Source organism: Lycorma delicatula, chromosome 4, assembly GCF_047948215.1.
Source record: "Lycorma delicatula isolate Av1 chromosome 4, ASM4794821v1, whole genome shotgun sequence".
In the NCBI taxonomy this organism is placed as follows: Eukaryota; Metazoa; Arthropoda; class Insecta; order Hemiptera; family Fulgoridae; genus Lycorma; species Lycorma delicatula.
The window spans coordinates 150,620,112-150,643,942 of NC_134458.1; the positions used below are offsets into that span (position 1 = coordinate 150,620,112).

General features: G+C 27.8%; 1 protein-coding gene across 7 annotated transcripts in view; it reads left to right on the top strand.

Moving 5' to 3' along the window:
• LOC142323955 (carboxypeptidase D-like) overlaps positions 1-23,831 on the top strand; it is a 103,488-nt gene that overhangs the window by 65,901 nt on the left and 13,756 nt on the right. For 5 of the 7 annotated variants that reach the window (XM_075364371.1, XM_075364364.1, XM_075364368.1 and 2 more), the window contains exons 2-6: positions 812-1,106; positions 7,777-7,913; positions 8,833-8,972; positions 13,611-13,798; positions 21,070-21,150. In XM_075364371.1, coding sequence (XP_075220486.1) covers positions 887-1,106; positions 7,777-7,913; positions 8,833-8,972; positions 13,611-13,798; positions 21,070-21,150 — 766 coding nt within the window. In that variant the 5' untranslated portion in view covers positions 812-886. The remainder of the gene's footprint in view (positions 1-811; positions 1,107-7,776; positions 7,914-8,832; positions 8,973-13,610; positions 13,799-21,069; positions 21,151-23,831) is intronic. The other 2 variants (XM_075364369.1, XM_075364370.1) reach the window with 1 other exon arrangement.

Consider the following 23,831-nt stretch of genomic DNA (forward strand, 5'->3'; position numbering starts at 1 on the left):
TAAATAACTTAAATAATTTCATCATACTAAAGTGAATTTTTTTATGACCGCTATACAAAAGGTGAAAAATTAAAAATGGCAAAAACTACCCCTTCCCTTTTTTTATTTTGTCCTAAATCTAATGCCATCAATGCTCCCATCACCAATAGTAATTTTTGAAGCCATTTTCAAAGAATTTTTGTTGAGCCAGTCTGAAGACATTAGACAAAATACTGGCCATTATGTATATACGTATATCTTCTGGAAATTTCTATAACTTTTTTGTTTTTTTTTTTACTAAGGGAGTACTTTTTGTTTTTTTTTTTTACTAAGGGAGTACTTGAAATGACAACATTTGCAAAAACTCTGATTCCCAAAATGTTGGCCGATTGCTGTAATTACCCTTTATAGCTATCCTGCTGCATCAGCAATAGAGCTATAGCTAGGCAAGTAATAAACTAAACAATCAAGGATTTAATAGATTAAAAACCAAAACTACTCAAAAAAGAATTTGAAGAAAATAAAATTCTTTAATTGTCGGGTGTTTTAAATCAGTGAAAAGTTAGTTTTTTAATTGTTTTCTAAATTTTTTCTTGAAATTATATATTAAGTTTATAATCCTTATAAACTTTATAAAATTATTTAATCTAAAAAAAAGATAAAACAAATACAAATAAATAACATTCACGACATTTGTCAATTTAATGAAAATAAATATTGAAATATTACTTTAATAAACTATTTCTATTTTATCAAGTAATCCAGATATACTTTATATCATGAGATTTATTTATAATAAAATAGTTAATTTCGTGTTTTTTCTTGTTTTTAGGAGAACAACTAATGATAGTAAAATGTAAGTATAATTACAAATATTGAGTAAGATCAGCACATCAATTATTGTAAAATGGCTCAGAGTATACCAGTGTTCAATTTATCAGTATTATTCTTAATTATTATTTATTTTATAAAAGGGAATATTCAACAAGAACAATCATCAACATTTACTAGTCATCTCTCTTTTGACAAATATCATGATTATGATGAGATGACTGAATTTTTAATAAATTTTACTGAAAAATATAAAGAGTTTACTAAACTTTATTCTATTGGAGTTTCTATACGAGGTAAGTTTAAATTACTACATTCATTCATTATACTTACTTTTTAGAGTTTTATTGAATTTAATCTTATTATGCAAATCTTGAAATTTTTAAATGAGATGCTTTTGATAATTTCTTGGATTTAGTGATAACTTGGGCTTTTTGAAAAGTAGTTATATATTACTGATTACTCAGGTTCTGGGAATATTAGCTGCATGCCTTATGAGCCAATAAGACTCTGTGAAACTATGATGCAATCGTAGGACTACATTTTACAAGCACATTTATCACTACATGCGACAACTATTATATAATCCCACAATAGTTTTCAGAAGAAATTTGCAAATATATTAATATAAAAATGTTTAATTATCTGAGATGTAAGAAATTTTTCATCAGTCTTTTGGAAATCATACTTAAGGCTGATTATAATACTTCAAATTGAATATACTTCAAGGTGGCCAAATATTGATTCATGATAATAAGTGCACAGAATTACTTACTACACACCCAACACAAACATATAGTGTCAAAGAAATTTGATGAATTGATGGAAATTTTGATGAGATATGAAATCTGTTCAAAACGTATTTTGTCTTTAAACAAAAATATCTCATTTGATTTTAGATATTATTATCTTCTTCAAAGATATGAATGAACTCTTAACCTAGTGTTTTTTTCTCATTTTAGAAAGCATTTCTGCAAGTCTGTTTTCAAAGTAAGTATTCTATGATTATTGAATATTTCATACACCTTTTCAGTTTTCAAATCATGATCCTCACAACAAATCTCAGTTTGAAAATAAATCAGAAAAGGTAGGTATATCTGAAGATTAAAGTGCTTGGAAAACCAGGAAAATTGGCCTGGTTGCTTAAAAAGTTCTGGATGGTATGTTAGGAATAGACAGGAGTATGTCAAATTTTATATTCATTCTGTACATAAAAAAATCATCTATAAAAATTTTTTGTGCTGTATCTTCAATTATCATTAAAAATTTATTACATGGTAAACTGATGATCATTCTTAATTAAATCTAATTTTTTTTCATTACCAACATTTTGCTTTGTTATCACTCTATCAGAACACTGATCATTTTCTATCAAAGTTAAACTGTTTTTAAAAATAGGTACACTATTTTTTTATTTTTGTAAACTGCATATCATTACACTTCCTGAATTTTGTAGATCAGATACTTGCTGAATTTTCCATACTACCCTGAGCTATGTGTATTATTCAGAACTTTCTGTTATTACCAACAGATGATAATCTATGAAAGCATTTGATTATACATCAGAACTATGAGGCAGTGATTAACAATATAAACAAATCTATTTAAAAAAATCATATGTGTTTGATTGTCAAAAAAAAAACATGACAGATACTTTTTAAACGTAATAGGTCTTCTACACAAAAGTGTTGGGATAGATCCCTGTGTATGACTGTTATTAGCCAAACAGTCTACATTAAAGTGATTTTTTGAAGAATATCTGAAAAAACATTGACCACAGAGTTGTAATGCCTTCATATCCTACCTCTTGAATAATCTATTACGTCTGAGAAACCCATGGTGGATAACATGTCAACAACTCAATCCCTAATTTGTTAAATTAGCATCTTGTGACTGTGCCCTTTCTCTCATGTATGACATTAAACCCAAAGGATAATTTTTTTTGATGCCATGAAAGTAATTCAGAACAAATTGCTGGCATAACTGAGGCAACTTAAAAGAACTTAAGACATTATATGTATAAAGATGAAGAGAGCCAGATGCAAGATGGTATGTCTATTTTTAGGCAACCCAAGAATTTTTCAATTACATTTCTTGTTGGATTGTCAAACTAAAACTTAAAATTACAAAAAAAAATGTAAATGTATATAATATTCATACAGAGTTTATAAGAATTTAAGTCTGTTTCCTAACTTCAACATTTTAAGTCAGTTATACTTAAGTCAGTCCTAATTATTTAGAACATTAAATGTATAATTTAACATTGTTTGATATAAATAAATGCAAAAATAAGAAAAATTATAAATACTTATTCAAAAAATAAAAAGAGAATATCTGAACGTATTTTTCAGGCTACAGGTTGAAATCCAAATAAGGTTATTTTTTATAAATCATGTAAATTGGGATTGAGAACAAAAAACAATAGACAGTTATTTTACACTAATTTTATCAATTTAAAAATAAATTAATATATTAGTAGAATGAAGGATAATTCAAACTAAAGGATACAAATATGTGGGTCAATGTTTTCTTTTTCATTGTTTTTATTTAATCTTACCTTATCCACCATAATGTATTCTATGTTCATAATTTACCTGGTAAACATTAAAAACATAATAAGTTAACTTATGCATTTATCAAATAAAACAATAAGTTAGCCAGTATCTAATAGAAAAAAAATGTTTAAAGCATACTTTATCACCCATTAATTACAACATATTTTACAGCAATTATTAATATAATTTTGTGTGATTTTATACTTATTATTACATTATTTAACAGAAACAAAAGAATTTTATAAATTACATGTATATATCACTATTGAAGAGCTGATAATTTTATATTCACGAAAACAGCAGTTATGCCAAATTATCAAATTTTTAGTGATTATTGTTTTATATATTGTTGTTTTTATTTTGCATTTTTTTTACTTTTCTGTTTCTAGTTATTCAATCTTCCAAATTATAGTTTTACAGGTCAGTGATTGTTGGTATCCATTCAGTTCCATGACTTTTGAAACAATACTGATAATACTGTCACAGCTACTTTTGTATAGTCTTACCACCATTAAAAATCCTCATTCTCCATATGAAAGCAAGAGTTGTTTTATTGTTTAACAGTACCACCAATTAAATTTGATGCCAGTTTTATTATATATGATTTCAGTGCTTCTTACATAATTCTTTATAAGAATAAATAAAATACTAACTTTTATGTGTATACCAGGATTTGATTTAATTTTAGTTTTTTTAATTACTCAATAAACTTTAAGAAGCATCAAATATTATCATTTACCACTAATAATTACAAATACAATGTAATGAAATTGTACAAAGTAATTTAAATTTACTTCTCCACTAGTTCATTAAATCTGTGGATATAATGTTTTGGCTTCACCACTGGCATTATATCCCTTTACTCCATACCCATCCATTTTTAGGACACTACTTTCTGAAAATTGTAAGATGCAGTTTACTATCCTATAAATTTTATAATTTTTTTTTCTTTTCATCATATAAATAAATGTACTATCATACATATAAATTTTCTATTATATAAACATCTATTTTTATAAATAAAGAAGTTCATTTGTAATAATGAATCTTATCATCTAATATAGCATAAATATATACTCTCACAAAAAAAAAAAAACAATAAATTCAATTAATAAAAAAATGAATTATTATCTGATGTTGCTAAACATTTATAATTATTACAGGATTAGTAACATCATTGATGATTTTAAATTCTATTCAAGGGCAGAATTCAGTAGATATGAATATTAGTGAATTTACTTTCCCATCACTTGATTCAAATATGTTAATCAAAGAATTACTCTTTACATTTAAAGTTAATAAAATATGTAGGAAAATCATTACTTAACTAATAAGAAATATGCTTTTTGAGAAAGGCAAAAAATATGGTAGTATGGTATGTTGTTGGGTGATAAACTGAAAACAAGAGAATATAAATGTTTCTCACACTTTTTAGGGTATTACCAGTATGAAAAAAAACTATTTTATAATGTATTATAGTTTTAAAATGATATATAAATGCAGAAGATGCAGCATCCTTGATAGATATTAATAGAGCTATGTGGAAGAGTACACTGCTGGATTGTGGATTAAGAATAGTTGTTAAAGACAATCAAAAAGATAAAAGACCAAAATTACTAACAGTAATTTTACTCATTTGTTCTAGTTGCTGGAGAATTAATGCATGATTATAAAACAAATTACAGAATTTATAGGTGTAATTGATTCCTTTCTATCATCCCTGAGGAATAGATTGTGCTTTATCACCACCCAGCCCTTTTCTTTATCCTTGATCCCACCTTTCCCATTATTAATTGTGTGGATCAAACATCTTGGGTTATCCATGACCCTGGCTAGGTTCTCCTTGTTGAAGATGCTGGAACCTGATGAGCCAATGCATCTTTGGTATCTGATAGGAGGGCTTGCCAATGGATCTACTCGAGATGCTTTTCCTGTCCATGGTTGCTCAGTAAACCTAATGACTGAAATGCATCTTGAGTAAAGTGGCCTTGCTAATCTTCTTACAAAAGTAAATTACATCATTTCTCAACACATACACATTTTTTGTTGCTTAACATTACTTTCCCAGTATTTCTCATAGCTACAATATAAGTTAAGTACCTGAGGTACAAGAGGTACTGTTCAGACGTTCTTTCTCTGAGAGTAATGATGTTCAGTATATAACCATGATATTCAATGTCCCTGGGGTGAACAGAATGATATGTAACTTGTGAAACTGAACTTTTCTTGCATTTCAGTTTACTTAGTACACTGACTTGCAACAAAAAATTCTTCTCTTTTTATGGCAGATGAAAAAATTATATAACAGTTCCAAAATGTTTTTCCTATCTTATAATATTGGTTGTGATTCACATAGATCTTTAATTTTTTAAACCACTCATTATTGTTATGAGGCAATAACTACATACACAAATAAATTACATCTCATCTCCTTACCTGATTGTTGCCCTATAATTGGAATTTTATTAAAAATCTGATATTAAAATCTTGAAAAAGACAAACATACTCTCGTAAATTAAACATTAAATTCAATTAATTAAAATATGAATTATTATCTGATGTTGCTAAACATTTATGATTATTACAGGATTAGTAACATCACTGATGATTTTAAATTCTATTCAAGGGCATAATTCACTAGATATGAATTAGTGAATTAACTTTCCCATCACTTATGCAAATGTGTTAATCAAAGAATTACTCTTTACATTTAAAGCTAATAAAATATGTAGGTAAATCATTACAGAACGAATAAGAAATATACTTTTCGAAAAAGGCAAAAAATACGGCAGTACTTAATATATTTCTAAATTTTTTATAAGAAATTTGACAAGTTGGTTACAATACATTATATAAAGTTATAATTCCATTATTTTATATATAAACATGAGGCATGTAACAAACAAAAAAAACTACATTAGTAAATTAATAATTTTTTTTTTTAATTATATTTTAGTATTTACTGGAAAGTTATATTAATGGTGATCAGTACATTCAATGGTTAGTAAATAATACAATAACTTTTTAGGGTAAAACGCTAACAGCTAATGACATGTTTAATAGCTTGTAGATTATGAATATCAGTTTGCTTTGACCTTTTTAGCTTTAGATACCTTTACCTGCAGATACCTTTTTGTTTGCCTTTTGTTCAGATACCTGCATTAAATGACTGAATAATGGCCTACCAGCCAATAATTTTTTATAAAAAAAATAAAATAATTTACTAATTACAATAAAATCATAATGATTTTAGGATGCATAAATTCAGAAGTATGAAATGATTATATTACTTTTTCAGTTAGTTTTGCTGTTAACAAGTCTTTTTTTTTTTTTTTAAATCAAGATGTAGAAAAATTATTCGACAGTTGTAAGTTGTTTAAAGTGGACTTTGTTGATTCACTTGCTTGCATTAGATGCTTAAATTTTTAATAGAGTAGGTCAAGCCTTATGTATCTTAACTTTTTGTATTTCACTTTTTTTTGTAATATCATACACTTCTAGTTCTTTTAATCCAGTTTTCTTTAATAAAACATAGAAACTTCCTTAAAAGATCAGACTATTTCCTGGAAGAAAGGATACTTCAAAAAATATTAGTTGGTTTCATTGACTTTGGAACACTTCAACTTCCATTTGTAAGCAATCTTGTTGGAGTATTGGCATATTTTGAATTTGAAGACTCATTGAATGAACCTATAATTTATAAATAATTGCTCAACGTATTTTATTTAATAATGACAGTAACCCTAACTACACAATCTAAGAAGATATTTAATAATATTTTTTACTGGGTAAGTATAGCACTGTAGCAATATAAAATAATTATTATCAATAATAAATAAAGTAAAATAAAAATATCACTCATGGCTTATTCTGTTTAAAAATTCACATTAGCACTTTTATGATGCACACTGCTTCATCAGATGTTTTAAAATAAAAAAAAAAAGGATGTTACCCTTCTTATTCAGACTGTTAAAATTTAAGATAGATTTACTTAAGATTAGATTTTTAACAATCTCACTAAGAAGGGGTAACATCCTATTTTTTTTTTTTTAATACATCTGATAAAGCGGTGTGCACCACGAAAGTACTAATGTGAATTTTGTAAAAATAAGCAGTAAGTGATATTTTTATTTAATTTGATTTATTATTGATACATATTTTAAATGTATATAGCCAGAAAATTCAAAGTTTTTTAAAAAGACATTTAAAAATTAAATTCATGAATATGTCCCTATCACATGTTAACACTTAAAGTTTTAATAAAATAAATATCATTTTTGTTGACGATGTTATGTTAATCTAGTTAATATTGATTTGATAGTATATTATAACCATTAAATTAACTGACATCATTCATGACATTATTGTCCTTGTATATTACAACATAAATGATGAGGGTTTGTTGTTCTAGATCGAGAACTGTGGGTTGTTAAAGTACATAATATGATTCAAAATTCTTCACAAATTGGTATACCTCATGTCAAGGTCATCGGAAATATACATGGTAATGAGCCAGCTGGACGTGAAGTTATTCTTCATATGATTGAGGTGGTATTGTTATTATCTTCTAAATTATTAATTCATAAAACTGTACACTAATATTTTTTTGCATGATTTTAATAGCGAATAATTATATATATATTCCTTAAAGTTAGAGCAATAATTTTATCACTCACCTGTTTAAGACCTTCAGTGAAACCTAAAAAATGGTTTAGTGTTGTGTACATGCAACAATATATTATTACTTAGTATTTAACTACCTTCTTAAACAGTTGTACCTGTATTTACAAATACTGAATATAAAATATCAATTTTTACTTTGATTATTTTTTATCTTCAACTGGTTTTTCAATTATGGAATTAATTTTTGTTAAATTACTAGTTTGTAAGAAATGAGAATTTTTCTTGTAATATTTAGAGTTTAAGATATCATTATGTTAGAGTTATTAATATTAAAAATGTTTAATGTTATGTTTGTAGAAAAATATTAATCTAGTTTGACCAGACAGCTGAATCTATACACAAAAAAAGTTCATGTATATAACACTTATTTCATAAAACATTTCAGTTAAAATATGTGCTATCTTAAATTTACTCTAAAAGATAAATAAATGAATAAATTGACTATCAAGTTTATTATTGTTCTTTATTCATATGCATATATTTTTTAATGTTTACAATTTCACACACAGATATAAACATCCACGAATGCATAATTGTACATCATTTTAAAATTGAACCAAATTTCAACTTTTATTCTGGATTGTTCAAATGAAATACTATTTATTAACTTTTTACACTTTAATATATTACAAAATTTTTAACAAATTAGACAAGTTAGTTACAGCACATTATATAAAGTTAAAATTTCATTATTTTGCATATAAACATGAGGCATGTAACAAAAAAGGGGGAAAAACGTGTATATTAGTAAATTAATAAATATTTTGTTTGAATTATATTTCAGTATTTAGTGGAGAGTTATATTAATGGTGATCAATACATTCAGTGGTTACTAAATAACACAGAAATACATCTATTACCAAGTTTAAATCCAGACGGATTTGAAGTAGCTAGAGAAGGAGTATGTGGACCAAGTAGAGGAAGGTAAAATAGGATTATTTTATTTTTTTTTTTTGTCTTCAGTCATTTGACTGGTTTGATGCAGCTCTCCAAGATTCCCTATCTAGTGCTAGTCGTTTCATTTCAGTATACCCTCAACATCCCCAACAATTTGTTTTACATATTCCAAACATGGCCTGCCTACACAATTTTTTCCTTCTACCTGTCCTTCCAATATTAAAGCGACTATTCCAGGATGCCTTAGTATGTGGCCTATAAGTCTGTCTCTTCTTTTAACTATATTTTTCCAAATGCTTCTTTCTTCATCTATTTGCCGCAATACCTCTTCATTTGTCACTTAATCCACCCATCTGATTTTTAACATTCTCCTATAGCACCACATTTCAAAAGCTTCTAACCTTTTCTTCTCAGATACTCCGATTGTCCAAGTTTCACTTCCATATAAAGCGACACTCCAAACATACACTTTCAAAAATCTTTTCCTGACATTTAAATTAATTTTTGATGTAAACAAATTATATTTCTTACTGAAGGCTCGTTTAGCTTGTGCTATTCGGCATTTTATATCGCTCCTGCTTCGTCCATCTTTAGTAATTCTACTTCCCAAATAACAAATTTCTTCTACCTCCATAATCTTTTCTCCTGCTATTTTAACATTCAGTGGTTCATCTTTGTTATTTCTACTACATTTCATTACTTTTGTTTTGTTCTTGTTTATTTTCATGCGATAGTTCTTGCGTAGGACTTCATCTATGCCGTTCATTGTTTCTTCTAAATCCTTTTTACTCTCGGCTAGAATTACTATATCATCAGCAAATCGTAGCATCTTTATCTTTTCACCTTGTACTGTTACTCCGAATCTAAATTGTTCTTTAACATCATTAACTGCTAGTTCCAAGTAAAGATTAAAAAGTAACGGAGACAGGGAACACCCTTGTCGGACTCCCTTTCTTATTACGGCTTCTTTCTTATGTTCTTCAATTGTTACTGTTGCTGTTTGGTTCCTGTACATATTAGCAATTGTTCTTTTATCTCTGTATTTGAACCCTAACTTTTTTAAAATGCTGAACATTTTATTCCAGTCTACGTTATCGAATGCCTTTTCTAGGTCTATAAACGCCAAGTATGTTGGTTTGTTTTTCTTTAATCTTCCTTCTACTATTAATCTGGGGCCTAAAATTGCTTCCCTTGTCCCTATACTTTTCCTGAAACCAAATTGGTCTTCTAACACTTCCTCCACTCTCCTCTCAATTCTTCTGTATAGAATTCTAGTTAAGATTTTTGATGCATGACTAGTTAAACTAATTGTTCTGTATTCTTCACATTTATCTGCCCCTGCTTTCTTTGGTATCATTACTATAACACTTTTTTTGAAGTCTGACGGAAATTCCCCTTTTTCATAAATATTACACACCAGTTTGTATAATCTATCAATCGCTTCCTCACCTGCACTGCGCAGTAATTCTACAGGTATTCCGTCTATTCCAGGAGCCTTTCTGCCATTTAAATCTTTTAATGCTCTCTTAAATTCAGATCTCAGTATTGTTTCTCCCATTTCATCCTCCTCAACTTCCTCTTCTTCCTCTATAACACCATTTTCTAATTCATTTCCTCCATATAACTCTTCAATATATTCCACCCATCTATCGACTTTACCTTTCGTATTATATATTGGTGTACCATCTTTGTTTAACACATTATTAGATTTTAATTTATGTACCCCAAAATTTTCCTTAACTTTCCTGTATGCTCCGTCTATTTTACCAATGTTCATTTCTCTTTCCACTTCTGAACACTTTTCTTTAATCCACTCTTCTTTCGCCGGTTTGCACTTCCTGTTTATAGCATTTCTTAATTGCAGATAGTTCCTTTTACTTTCTTCATCACTAGCATTCTTATATTTTCTACATTCATCCATCAGCTGCAATATATCGTCTGAAACCCAAGGTTTTCTACCAGTTCTCTTTATTCCGCCTAAGTTTGCTTTTGCTGATTTAAGAATTTCCTTTTTAACATTCTCCCATTCTTCTTCTACATTTTCTACCTTATCTTTTTTACTCAGACCTCTTGCGATGTCCTCCTCAAAAATCTTCTTTACCTCCTCTTCCTCAAGCTTCTCTAAATTCCACCAATTTGTCTGATACCTTTTCTTCAGGTTTTTAAACCCCAATCTACATTTCATTATCACCAAATTATGGTCGCTATCAATGTCTGCTCCAGGGTAAGTTTTGCAGTCAAAGAGTTGATTTCTAAATCTTTGCTTTACCATGATGTAATCTATCTGATACCTTGCAGTATTGCCTGGCTTTTTCCAAGTGTATATTCTTCTATTATGATTTTTAAATTGGGTGTTGGCAATTACTAAATTATACTTCGTGCAAAACTCTATAAGTCGGTCCCCTCTTTCATTCCTTTTGCCCAGCCCGTATTCACCCACTATATTTCCTTCCTTGCCTTTTCCAATGCTTGCATTCCAATCTCCAACTATTATTAAATTTTCATCTCCTTTTACGTGTTTAATTGCTTCATCAATCTCTTCGTATACACACTCTCCCTCATCATCATCATAGGCGCGTGTAGGCATATAGACGTTAGCAATCGTTGTTGGTTTAGGTTTTGATTTTATCCTTATTACAGTGACTCTATCACTATGCGTCTTGAAATACTCCACTCTCCTCCCTATCTTCTTGTTCATCACAAAACCTACTCCTGCCTGCCCATTATTTGACGCTGAGTTAATTACTCTAAAGTCCCCTGTCCAAAAGTCGCCTTCCTCTTCCCACCGAACCTCACTAATTCCTACTATATCCACCTTTACCCTATCCATTTCCCTTTTTAAATTTTCTACCCTACCAACCTTTTTTAAGCTTCTAACATTCCACGCTCCGACTCGTAGAATGTTATTTTTTACTTTTCTGGTGACCCCTTCCTTAGTAGTCCCCACCTGGAGATCCGAATGGGGGACTATTTTACCTCCGGAATATTTTACCAAGGAAGGCACCTCCATTATTATTATGTGAAAATTCAGAGAGCCACATTTTCTTGGAAAAAAAAAAAGCTGTAGTTTTCCATTGCTTTCAGCTGCGCAGTACTCAGAGGACTGAGTGATGTTGATATGGCCATTTAAGTCATTGTGACTCATGCCCCTAACAACTCCTGAAAGAGCTGCTGCCCTCTTTCAGGAATCATTCCTTAGTCTGGCTCTCAACAGATACCTCTCCGATATAGTTGCACCTTCGGTCCAGCTACTCTGTATCCCTGAGCACTCAAGCCCCCCACCAACGGCAAGGTCTCATGATTCATAGAGGAGGAATGGTAGTATGTCTAATAGGATTATACTATTTATTTATTCCTTTATAATCCATGCACCTGTTATCATTCATTCAAATGGAATTTACTAAACAAAACAAAAAAAAGATTGCACCAGTAAACCAACAAATTTTTTTAATTTATAATTAATTTTTACTTCCTTATAAAGGAAGTAAGTATTGTGATTGCGACAAATTTTGGTTTTCCGATTTCATCAGAAATATCCATCCATTCTGACCATCCCTGAATAAATTTTGACTAGTTTCAACATGACATCTGTACATATGTATCTTGCATAACTCAAAAACAATTAGACGTAGGATGTTGAAATTTTGGATTTAGGACTGTTGTAACACATAGTTGTGCACCTCCCCTTTTGATTGCAATTTACTGGACCAAAAGTGTCTAAAAACGCCCAAATTCCAAAAAATTTGGGTTTTGAATTTTTTATTAACTGCAGTAATATGCCCTCATTGAGAGCTTTCAATAATATATCATAAGTGATTCTTATTTTCATTGATTCTATAGTTATAGCCAAATAAAATTGTAATTAATGAAATATTTGTATCTTACAAGGGGAAGGCACATCAGTTTGAATCCGACTTCATATGTATATTTTTTTTTTAAATTTAAATATACTGATTTATTAATTATTAATCTCTGATTGTAAAAAAAGTTTTCCGATAAATAATAATTCAATAATAACAATAAAAAAAAGTATGAAAAAATCTGAAGTTATTAGTGAAATAAAATTGTATGTACTTTTCATTTTAATTGAACAATTTTGACAGAAGTTAATTATTATTAATAAATCAATACATTTAAATTTTTAAAAAAGTCAAAAAAAATATATGTCTATGAAGTTGGATTCAAACTGGTGTGTTCATGGTTATGAATCTGACACATTCTCACTTTCACCACATAACTAGTTGAGTGATGTGAAACAAAATTAATATGTAAACTAATATAAAAAATGCTGATACGGACACTACAAAAAAATATGATGCATGTTGTGTCCACCAAAATGCAATTGTGTACTTCCATTTTATTAAAGAATTGGAGGATTGTATCTCACTTTCAAATGAAATAAGTTTAAATGAAGTGCAGCAAAAAATTTGTATATGTAATTTTTTAATAGCCATACAAGGAAGTCATGTGGTGTCCACATCACATTTTTATGGATTGTATTGACATGAGATGATGAAAATGTTTCATATCTTTACTGAAATTGAATTCAGGACCAGCAAGATATTGATTGACCTCTACAAATTATTACAGTCATTTAAAAAAATTTTCATTTACATTATTTTAATTAACATACGTTCTTAATAAAGATGTTTTATTTTGTTCTAGGGACAATGTTAAAGGAATGGATCTCAATCGTAATTTCCCAGACTTCTTTCGACGAAATACAAGACCTGTTCAACCCGAAACTTATGCTGTAAAAAGATGGTTAAAAAATAATACATTTGTACTATCTGCTAGTTTGCATGGTGGCTCATTAGTTGCGAATTATCCTTTTGATAATACTCCAGAAGACAGTAAGTTTAATTTTACAAAGCATTTTACTGGTTTCTTTTATTGTTATTGATATTAAATTATAATATGATTTACTTTTGTAGATATCTATTATTGCATGACCATCATTATTGCAGGCATTTATCATAAATAATAATATTATTATATTGGTAAAAAATATCTGGAAGAACTTCTTTAACATTTTGATAACATAACACAATAGATTATTTTGTTCAAGCAGATGAATGTCTGAAGGTAAATTTTGAATGAAATACAAATTTTTAAATTTATGACTGACCTGTTGGCATAGGTGGTAGCATGCACTCACTTGTTACATCAAAGATCTGGATTACATTTCTGGAGAAGATCTGGAAAATCTGAAAATTTATCCCAGTTTAGTCCCTACTGACCTTAGCAAACCAAATTTATTAAGTACAGAGTTTAAAAACTCACTTCATAATAGTTTCAGTCACTCTTGTAGCAGCCTTTAGCAGTGATACTGTTATTTTCACCCTGCCATCATTTGATGTTATTGATGATGCAACTGGTGGTGTGTTTTCATGGTATACATGGATTACAGAACCATCCAGGTCTCTGTTTTCTATTCATTAGTGTAGAAGAAGCCCAATCTGAGACAGAATTACTTATCAGGGAAAACAAGGACCCTCCCAATCCTTCTATTACTACACTTACATCTTACCTTTTTAAGTAAAAATGGGTATATGATCTGTCATGCTGAAATACTGATTTCTTTTCCATTAATCTAGTATTACTATACCAAGAGTTTTTCAGTTAGGCCATTACTAATTATCCTGTACCCACACATTTATACTCTTACCATATAACAGTCAAGGAATTTTAATTCTATTCAAAAAAGATTTATTATCTTTCAGTATTATCTTCCTTTAAGCAAAAAGATCTGATATATTTTGTTATTTTCTTTGAAGAAATCAGAAATTGTATATAAAATATTCATTGAATAATTATAATAAAATATAACATACAGGAAGCTTAAAATCATAGATACTGAAGTATTACTGTCATTGTGCTAATTTGTAACATAATTACACTGACGTGAATTACAAGTAATCTTCATATGTGAGAAAAGGTTAGGTTTCTGACATTTTTTTCTCCTTTTTACTTCTTTTTTGTAACATTTACTACCTGTCTTTATGTATTATAATTTCTTGTAAATATATTATTAATTGTACCTATTGTATAATTATAGATTTAAGAGTTTAATTAATAAATAATTAGATGAATATTCTTCTTTTCTTATCTTTACCATTTCTTTCAAAATTTGTGATTTTTATTATTGATAATTTGAAATTAATTTTTTCATGAATTACTTTTCATTGATCTTTTTTTTATTTGTTTAATATAAAATCGTATATATTTCAGCATTTCTTTCAGGCTACCATTCACATCCTTATCATGTTTAAAAATCATAAGTTAAATAATGAAGATCTTTGTATGAAAATATATTACTATCATACTAATATTTTGTTATAATTATTAAAAACAAAATTGATCAATTTACTTTCTAACTATTATAGATGCAAAGGAGCTTCAAAAAGATCTTTTTAGGACTATTATGTATGTAAAGATCTTCTTGAAGAATATTTGAATGTATTTTTAAAAACATATACTTTCAATTTGTTTCTAAAAAGAGGATAATTTTTTTTTAAATGGTTTGAAAACTTTAAAACAATGAGTGGTGACATTGAAAAAATAGTTAATTTTATTTAAATTCACATTTAAATATTTAATCTTCAACTATTTAATACAATTTAAAATTTATTCATTTAAGGTCACATTTTTTTCAAATGTGATGTTATTTACAGTGTGTACTGCTACTCTATATTTTATTAATTTATTTTTTTTTCTAATCTAACTTGTGTAATTTTACACAGTCTGTTGAAGCAGATATTTCTGTGATCACTAAATGTGAGAAACAAAGAAATGAATAAATAGTTTTTAAATGTAATCATATTCTGTTCCTAGGATGTTACTTACTAGGCTATTTATTAACATTAAAGTATCAGTTATGCCTACATGTTGAATTTGTTATTATAATTTAGAAAATTGTTCCCAGGTTTTGAAATCTTCTTTTATTAAAAAAGTTCATTGACAACTTAAATACCTAGATATGCTTAATTAAAAAAACCAAGCAGATGTGTATGTATATTGTGTGTGTGTGTGTGTGTGTGTGTGTGTGTGTGTGTGTGTGTGTGTGTGTGTGTGTGTGTGTGTGTGTGTGTGTGTGTGTGTGTGTGTGTGTGTGTGTGTGTGTGTGTGTGTGTGTGTGTGTGTGTGTGTGTGTGTGTGTGTGTGTGTGTGTGTGTGTGTGTGTGTGTGTGTGTGTGTGTGTGTGTGTGTGTGTGTGTGTGTGTGTGTGTGTGTGTGTGTGTGTGTGTGTGTGTGTGTGTGTGTGTGTGTGTGTGTGTAATAAACTTTTACTGTACATAAATACCCAAAATGGACTGTTAAAATAAGCTGTTAAAAAACATTACAGCTTTTAGCAATACAGTTAAGTATATTACTGTTATTGATAAATCATTTTTATATAAAATTATTTAAATATTCTGTGAATATTCAGTTACTTTTACTTTGTTTTTATTTTTATGTAATCAGATAATAATAAATATTTGCAATATATAATCAAATTATATTACATTAGAATAGCACAGAATTACAATATGGTTTTTATAAAAAAAAATAAACTATTATTTTTTTATTAGCTAAGAACACAATTAGAGATTATTTTAAATAGCCCAAGTAAAACAAGATCTCTAACAATTTGAATTTTGAGTCCAATTTTCATGAAATAGGAAATATGTTCCTTTACATTTCAAAATTAGATTGTATGGGGAAAGCAATTGCCAAGCAGTATTTTCCATAAATGAAAAATATGGACATACCCCATTCATAAGTTTTTCTTTTTCATACATTTTTCATTTAAACAAAAAAACAAATTAAAAAGAAAGATATTGTATATTTTTCAGTAAAAAATATTTATAATTGTTTTAAGCTGGTTTTCAATGATGTACAGTTATCCTTCATAAGTGATACATTGCATACAAGAATTTAATTTTTCCAGAATAAAATCACAGTTTTTTTTTGTGATTTTTCAAATATAAATAAATTGGTTATTAATTTTTATCTCTACAAATTTAACTCTTGGTCTTACGCATGAAAAAATGGGGTTTAAAATCTTTATAAGAAATAAATTAATGACTTATTTTTTAAAATAAAGAAAACGTGGAATATGTTTCCAGAGAGTATAATATAAACTTAATTGATTTCACTTTTGGACAGACAGAGTGCATATTTACACAAAATGTAGAAAACACATTAAAGTACTACACACATCAACAGAATAAACCTTTGCAATCCCATTGTAGAAACTAATTACATATGCAGAGATATAAACAACATGTAAATTATATTCATAACACATAAAAACCTGGAAACGATTTGAAACTTACAATACTCTAAATTTTAAAACATAATAAATAAACAAATATAACAAACCAAATGTGCTATTTGACCACATGATAAAGAACTTTTCTGACTACTTCAGGATGAGCACTGTTAACAACTGTGCCATCTGCAACACTGTTGAGAAAGGAACTGCATTATAATTCTATACTTCACATTTCAGAAGAAAATTTCCAGGTATCAAAAAGTGAGTCATAATTAATTTATAATTACTGTAATTTCAATGAACAGCATGATGAAATGTAATAAAGCATTAAAATTATTGAACTTGCTTTCAAAATAATGAAATTTTATTTTCCAGAGGACTTTTTGAAGCTAAATAGCTGCGTGCACCTTCTTCACTGGATATCCCAGTGGTGCATTTGTTAATTCCATCCATTTTAAAGTTGTCAGGAAACCCTTTAAGTAAATAATTAAATAATGTTTTCAATCTACGCTATGTTATTTGTTTAATATGTTGCTTTTATCAGAATTTTATATGTTCATAAATTTCATATTGTTCAAGTGTCTGAGACCTTTGTTTTTAGATGCTATATGTTAAAATTTGCAGTTACTCAAATTAACACAGAATTTACAAGTAACATTACAAAATAGCAAGTAACATTTACAGGCACTACAAACTGTAACAGATTCAGATTTTTCAAATCACCTCATGGAAACAGGACACACACTTAAAGACATTAAGCACAACAGGATTAAGCAGCTAGAGAAATGTTAAAGCAGTGATCACAGTTTATAAATCAATAAGGTCCATAATGTTCATTTAAGTGACTAGTAAAAATATGAGTCATATTACAACATAATAATTTATGATGTTTTCTTTTTCATCTTATTTTCCCAAACTGACTATTTATTTAATGATAAACTAGGGTTTCATATTCTTTCAATTGCTTCACTGACATAGCTTTTAAAGGTTGTCTTTATGAATAAATTCTCTAATTAGCTACAAACAATTTATCCTCTCTAATTCAATTATGGACTATGCTTGTTAATATTTTAAACATTTTATGTGTTTTACAATAAGTTTGATTTTTTTCCAGCACATTTTATTCTCTTGAAAAAGTAAAAGAATTCAATGAAATTATTCATTTACTAAATTTATGGAGATATGCTTTTTAGAAGATCTTTTCAGAGTTTATTCAGCTACCATACTTGTCTGTTAGATTCATAAGGATAATTTTTTTCAAACTTAGCATGTTTACAATTTTAATATTATTTAAGAATATTAAGTCCATATAAAATTGTAGTTAGCATCTTGTATTTCTCTGCTGAGTAGAAACAACGTTTAAGTAGCATTATTTCTCAACAGGTATGTTGCTTAACATTACTTTTCCCAGTATTTCTCATTGCTATAATTAAAGTTAAGTACCTGAAGTACAAGAGGCACTAGTCAGACTTTCTTTCTCTGAGAGTAATGATGTTCAATGTCCCTGTGGTGAACAGAATGATGATATAACTTATGAAATTGAACTTCTCTTGCATTTCAGTTACTCAGTATGCTGATGTCTAACAATCTGTTTAAGTCAGTGAAGAAAATAACTGGAAACCAATTCTTTCCTCATTTTCCTCAGTAAGCCTAACATTAGATTTTTGTTCTCTTAAGAAAAGTCAGTTTCAGGACTAACTTGTATTTCATAACAAATTGCCCATAATGTTTTTTGTTTTAGCATCTATCATACACACTGGGTGTCTGAAAAAGAACTCCATGGTTCTAAATTAAATCTATTTTATTAGATTTAGAATTACAATTGTACAAGTATGTGTTTTATTACATGAAAGTACAAAATTTAAAGATTTATTTTATTTCTTACTATAACTCAATATGAGTACCTTTTACTACCCTGCAGACATCAAACCAATAATCCTCCTTTTTTCATGCTCTGGAGAGCTTGTAGGCAGAAATCGCTTTCATGGTTGCTGTTGTTCTTTAGCATAGGTGGTCAAGTGACTGAATTTTTTCTTGGTATACAAAGTTGTTTATGTACTCCCAAAAGAAGTAATTCATTGGCATCAAATCAAGACTTTGTGGTGGCCAAATGATGGGGTTTTCTCTCCCTATCAAGCCTTCTGAGAATCTGTCATTGAGTGCAGTCTACACAAGTTCTACATGATGTGGAGGGGCTCAATCCTGTGGGAAAATTAGACCCTCCATATTTTCAATGTGCAGAAACACAAATTTCTCTAATAAGTATACTATGCCTGTAATAGTATGCTCATAAAAAAATTCACGTCCAAAAATTCATTATGCATGATACTACACCAGACATTCACTTTCAGACAACTGAGGACAAATTCCACTCGTTCATGTAGATTTTCTGAGCCAAATATCTGGTGCTTCACCAATCCATTATTATGAAATGTTACTTCATCAGAAGATAAAATGTGATGCAGGTAGTTTTCATCAGCAGAAATAAACTCTAATATGGTTGTTACAGATTGAACTCTTTGTGGCTTATCATTAGGTTTAATTGTTTAATTTCATAGAGTAGCCGCCGTTTATAACCATGAGGTTTCAATCGCTTGGAAACATCATGGTCAGTACTTTAAGGAATGTTTAGATGGCAACACTTCAAACTGAATGTTTTGAAGTTAGTTGAAAAGACAGTCAAATTCTTTCTGTTTTTAGCATTTATTTTAGGCCTACCTGGTGAGTGTCTTTTCAAACCACTTTTGGTTTCCAAAAACTGTTCACACTACTTGCTTTTATCACTCAAATATTGTCTATGATAGACTCCTATACAATTTATTTGTACAATGGTACAATGGTCAACGATTTTATTTCTGCGAATCTGTACACACACAGTAGAAACACAGTTCTAAAGCATGAAGCTTGGACTCATAACAGCTTGGTCTGTGCAACAGTCTAACACAGCTGCTGTGTAATGGAAAATGTGTAAATTAAAACTTGGTGCTTCAAGATTACACATAAAACGCTATTGAGTGCTGCAGAATAAAACACTTCATTCTTTAAGTCTCAGAGTTTTTTTTTTTTGGACACTCAGTACATTACACATACAAAGTCTTTGTCTAATGTCCATTTTTCATACTGTTAGAAACATGATTTAGTTACAAACTAAATCATGTTTCTAATAGTATGAAAATAAATATTCTAATTAATCTGTCAACAACATAGATTAAATATATTACATCAATTGACTCCATACTAAAATAATATCCTAATTAACTCAAAATACACATCATTAACAGTAATGTCACAATACCATCAACAAATGAGCTAAATAAGAATTCTAAAAAAAAGAACTTGTAGAAACATATTTATATAAATTTAAAAAGTAAATCATAGTTTTTTTTTTCAAAAGTTAAACACATTTCATTATGACATTCACTGAATTCAACGTCTTAGAAATAAAAAGAATTATGAAAACTAAAAAATGATCTTCCTAATTACTTATACACTTTCATTTAATGTCAAAGGATTTTTTTTTGTTGTACTACAAAATATAATGTATTTTCAATGTTCTACAGATTAGTATCAAAAAAATACCAGTAATTACTACAAATTTTTGAATAATTTTTTGTACAGTGTCTTAAATATATTTGAGATATGTAAAAAATAAAATGAAAAGGTTTTTAACTTAATTAAACCATCTATTAAATAATGGTCTATTGCATCTAAGTTATAAGATGCCGATTTAAAAACTTTTTAATCGCACAAAACTTATTTAATTTTTTTGTTTAAATTATTTTACATATAAATAAATTACTAATTCTTTATTATTATTAAAAAAAAACTAATAACATAATTTGAAATAGACCTATATATTCTCCACAGTATGGGCTCCTCTCTACAAAGTTCTTAATGATGCTAATTCTTCAGAGGAAGTCATTATGTTGTGGAAGAAACTACCTCATGGTTTGTAAAGTAAATTCGTATAATAATATATAAAATGAATTGTAGCACTAATAGAGCACTAATCATTAATTATTAGAATATTAATAATAATATTGGTAATGAAGCTTTGTTTGGTACTTACTTCATTTAACATTTTCAATGCAGCTGGTTCAATATTAGTTGATTAATGCTTAAACTTTCCAATGGTTTTATTATTTACTAAAGAAAATTAATTATTTTTACAGAAATTAGAACTTCAATCAAACATTTACAAATATCCTCTAAATTCCAAGTAACTGTTTTTTTCATAACCATTTAATAAAATTAAGATTTACAGAATTTTTTTTCATGAAGGTTGATATTGAAAGTAAACAAAAATGATTACATTTAAGACAAAACGGTGATTAGCAATAACATAACAAAAGATTTTTTTGTTATCATATTATTATTTCATGTATATTTACGATTGATCTCACTCGCTATAATCACAGTGGTAATCAATAACAATACTACTAATGGTAAACTCACTTCATTTTAAATATTTTGGCACAAATAAAAGTTTGATTTGTTGTAGTAATAAATTATGTTATGGTTCAATTAATTGGTAATAATTTGTTTTCTACAATCTCAACTTCATGAATAATAAACTTTTTTTGTATTTTGTTTCATCTTATTAATACAATTTAAAAGTTATGAATGAAATTTTTTTTTCTAGAACTCAGTTTTATTTGCTTTTATATGCATTTTATATCACTTTATCTTATCTGAGCTTATAGTATTTTACACTATTTTCTCTCCCTGGATAACAATAGCTAATTTTTTTCCAGACACATTATGTATAAAAAAAATTAATGTTCTTACCATATAACTGTTAAATCTGCCTTACTATACTGAATTATTACTATACTAATGAATTTTTACCATACTTAAATTGTTGGTAAGTGTACATTACATGAAATAATAAGTATGTATAAAATATGTACAGTATTATACATGTTATTTTATATTAATTACTACTGTATTGGAAGTAACACAATTTATATTTTCTTATTCATGATTAAAATTGGAATAAATTATTGTAACCTATAAAAAAAGAATTTTACTTAAATATTGTGCTTTTTTCTTTGCATAAGATATTGTTTCTTACTAGGATTTTTGTTTTAATATGAATTATTTCAACATGAAAATACTCTATTTTAATTGTATTTTATACATTTATATGTTTTTAATTTTATTTAGATTTAGTTATTATGTGATATGCTAATTTTTTTTTTAATTTCCTTACTCGTGCACAGCACATGCAATTTTTTTTAAAATCTCAAAACTGAAAAAGTTACTTGGAAAAAATTTATTATAAATAACTATTTTTATCTGTGTCCACATATACACTGCATGTTTAAAATTATAGTTGCATGAAAAAATTTGCTTTGGCTTTTATATGATGAACATTTAAAGAAATACTTAAATTTTTTTTGTCATATTTTTTAGTAATGTTGTCTTTTACATGTCTGTAATATTTATAATTTTTTTTACTTTTTTCAGGGTATAAAAAAATAAATTCAAAGATTCTCTACACATCGTGTTGTGTTTAATTGCAAGCCCTATGTTTGACAAACTGTTCTGTACAATTCATGCCATATAATAATTATATCCATAAATATAAATTGCAATAAATCAATTTTTTAACATTTTGTTTGTTATTCTCACTGAATTTATCATCCAACTAATCTTGATTAAAATTGTAAAAGCTTTTTTTCAGATAAAGATGAAAATCGTTAAATTGGTTTATCTAAATATTCTAATTCTATGATAAATCACGTACAATAAAATATGAAAGAGCTTTCTTTTGTTATAATAATGTTTAGTTAAAAAAGTCCTTTATACAAGCCATTTACCAGACTTTCCTGGGTTGTGTCTAATCTATTTAAAATAGAGGTGTGTCGTAATCAAATATACTTCTAATCAGATGAATTTTAAATCATAGTAACCTTGCCTTACCAAGTATCATATCACAGCTAGGCAGTGAACTGGTCATTCGATATATTTTGAAATTTATGATCAATTTATCATAATTTATATGGAGTTATCTAACAGTTATAGGATAATTAACAACAAAATAAGCAACATGGCAGACTGTACCTCTTAATCTTTATAATCAAGAAGTATGGATATCATTAACCAAAAAACTAAACATGATATAAGTTTTGAAAAGTTATTCAAAGTGTTACCAAGAGTAAGTTTTTGCTGAAATAATATACAAAAGAGAAACAGCAAAAATTAATTTAATAGAAATGGTGTGCATTATAATTATACCAAAAGAGATTTATTTCCATATACTTTTATCTTTTTATGTTCTCATCTAGTTTACTTTCATAAATTTTTTAAATCATCATAATTTTGTCATAATTTTTTTTTTAAACCATCCAAGAATAATGGTAATTTCAAAAGGAATATTATAAATTAAGAATCTTTATGTCATAATTCCAATTGTAACATAAAAATTATATCACAATTGGAATTGATATCTTAGCAATCCTTATGATTTTTTTGACATGTTTATATCTTCATTTCAGACCAAATGAGAGGCAAAAAAATTTTTTTTTCCATTAAGTTTTTGAAATTAACTACTTGGTTTTTATTGTTTTATACAATTTATTATCCTCCTCAATTCTTCTATTTGTTTCTCAGTGCTATACATTTGT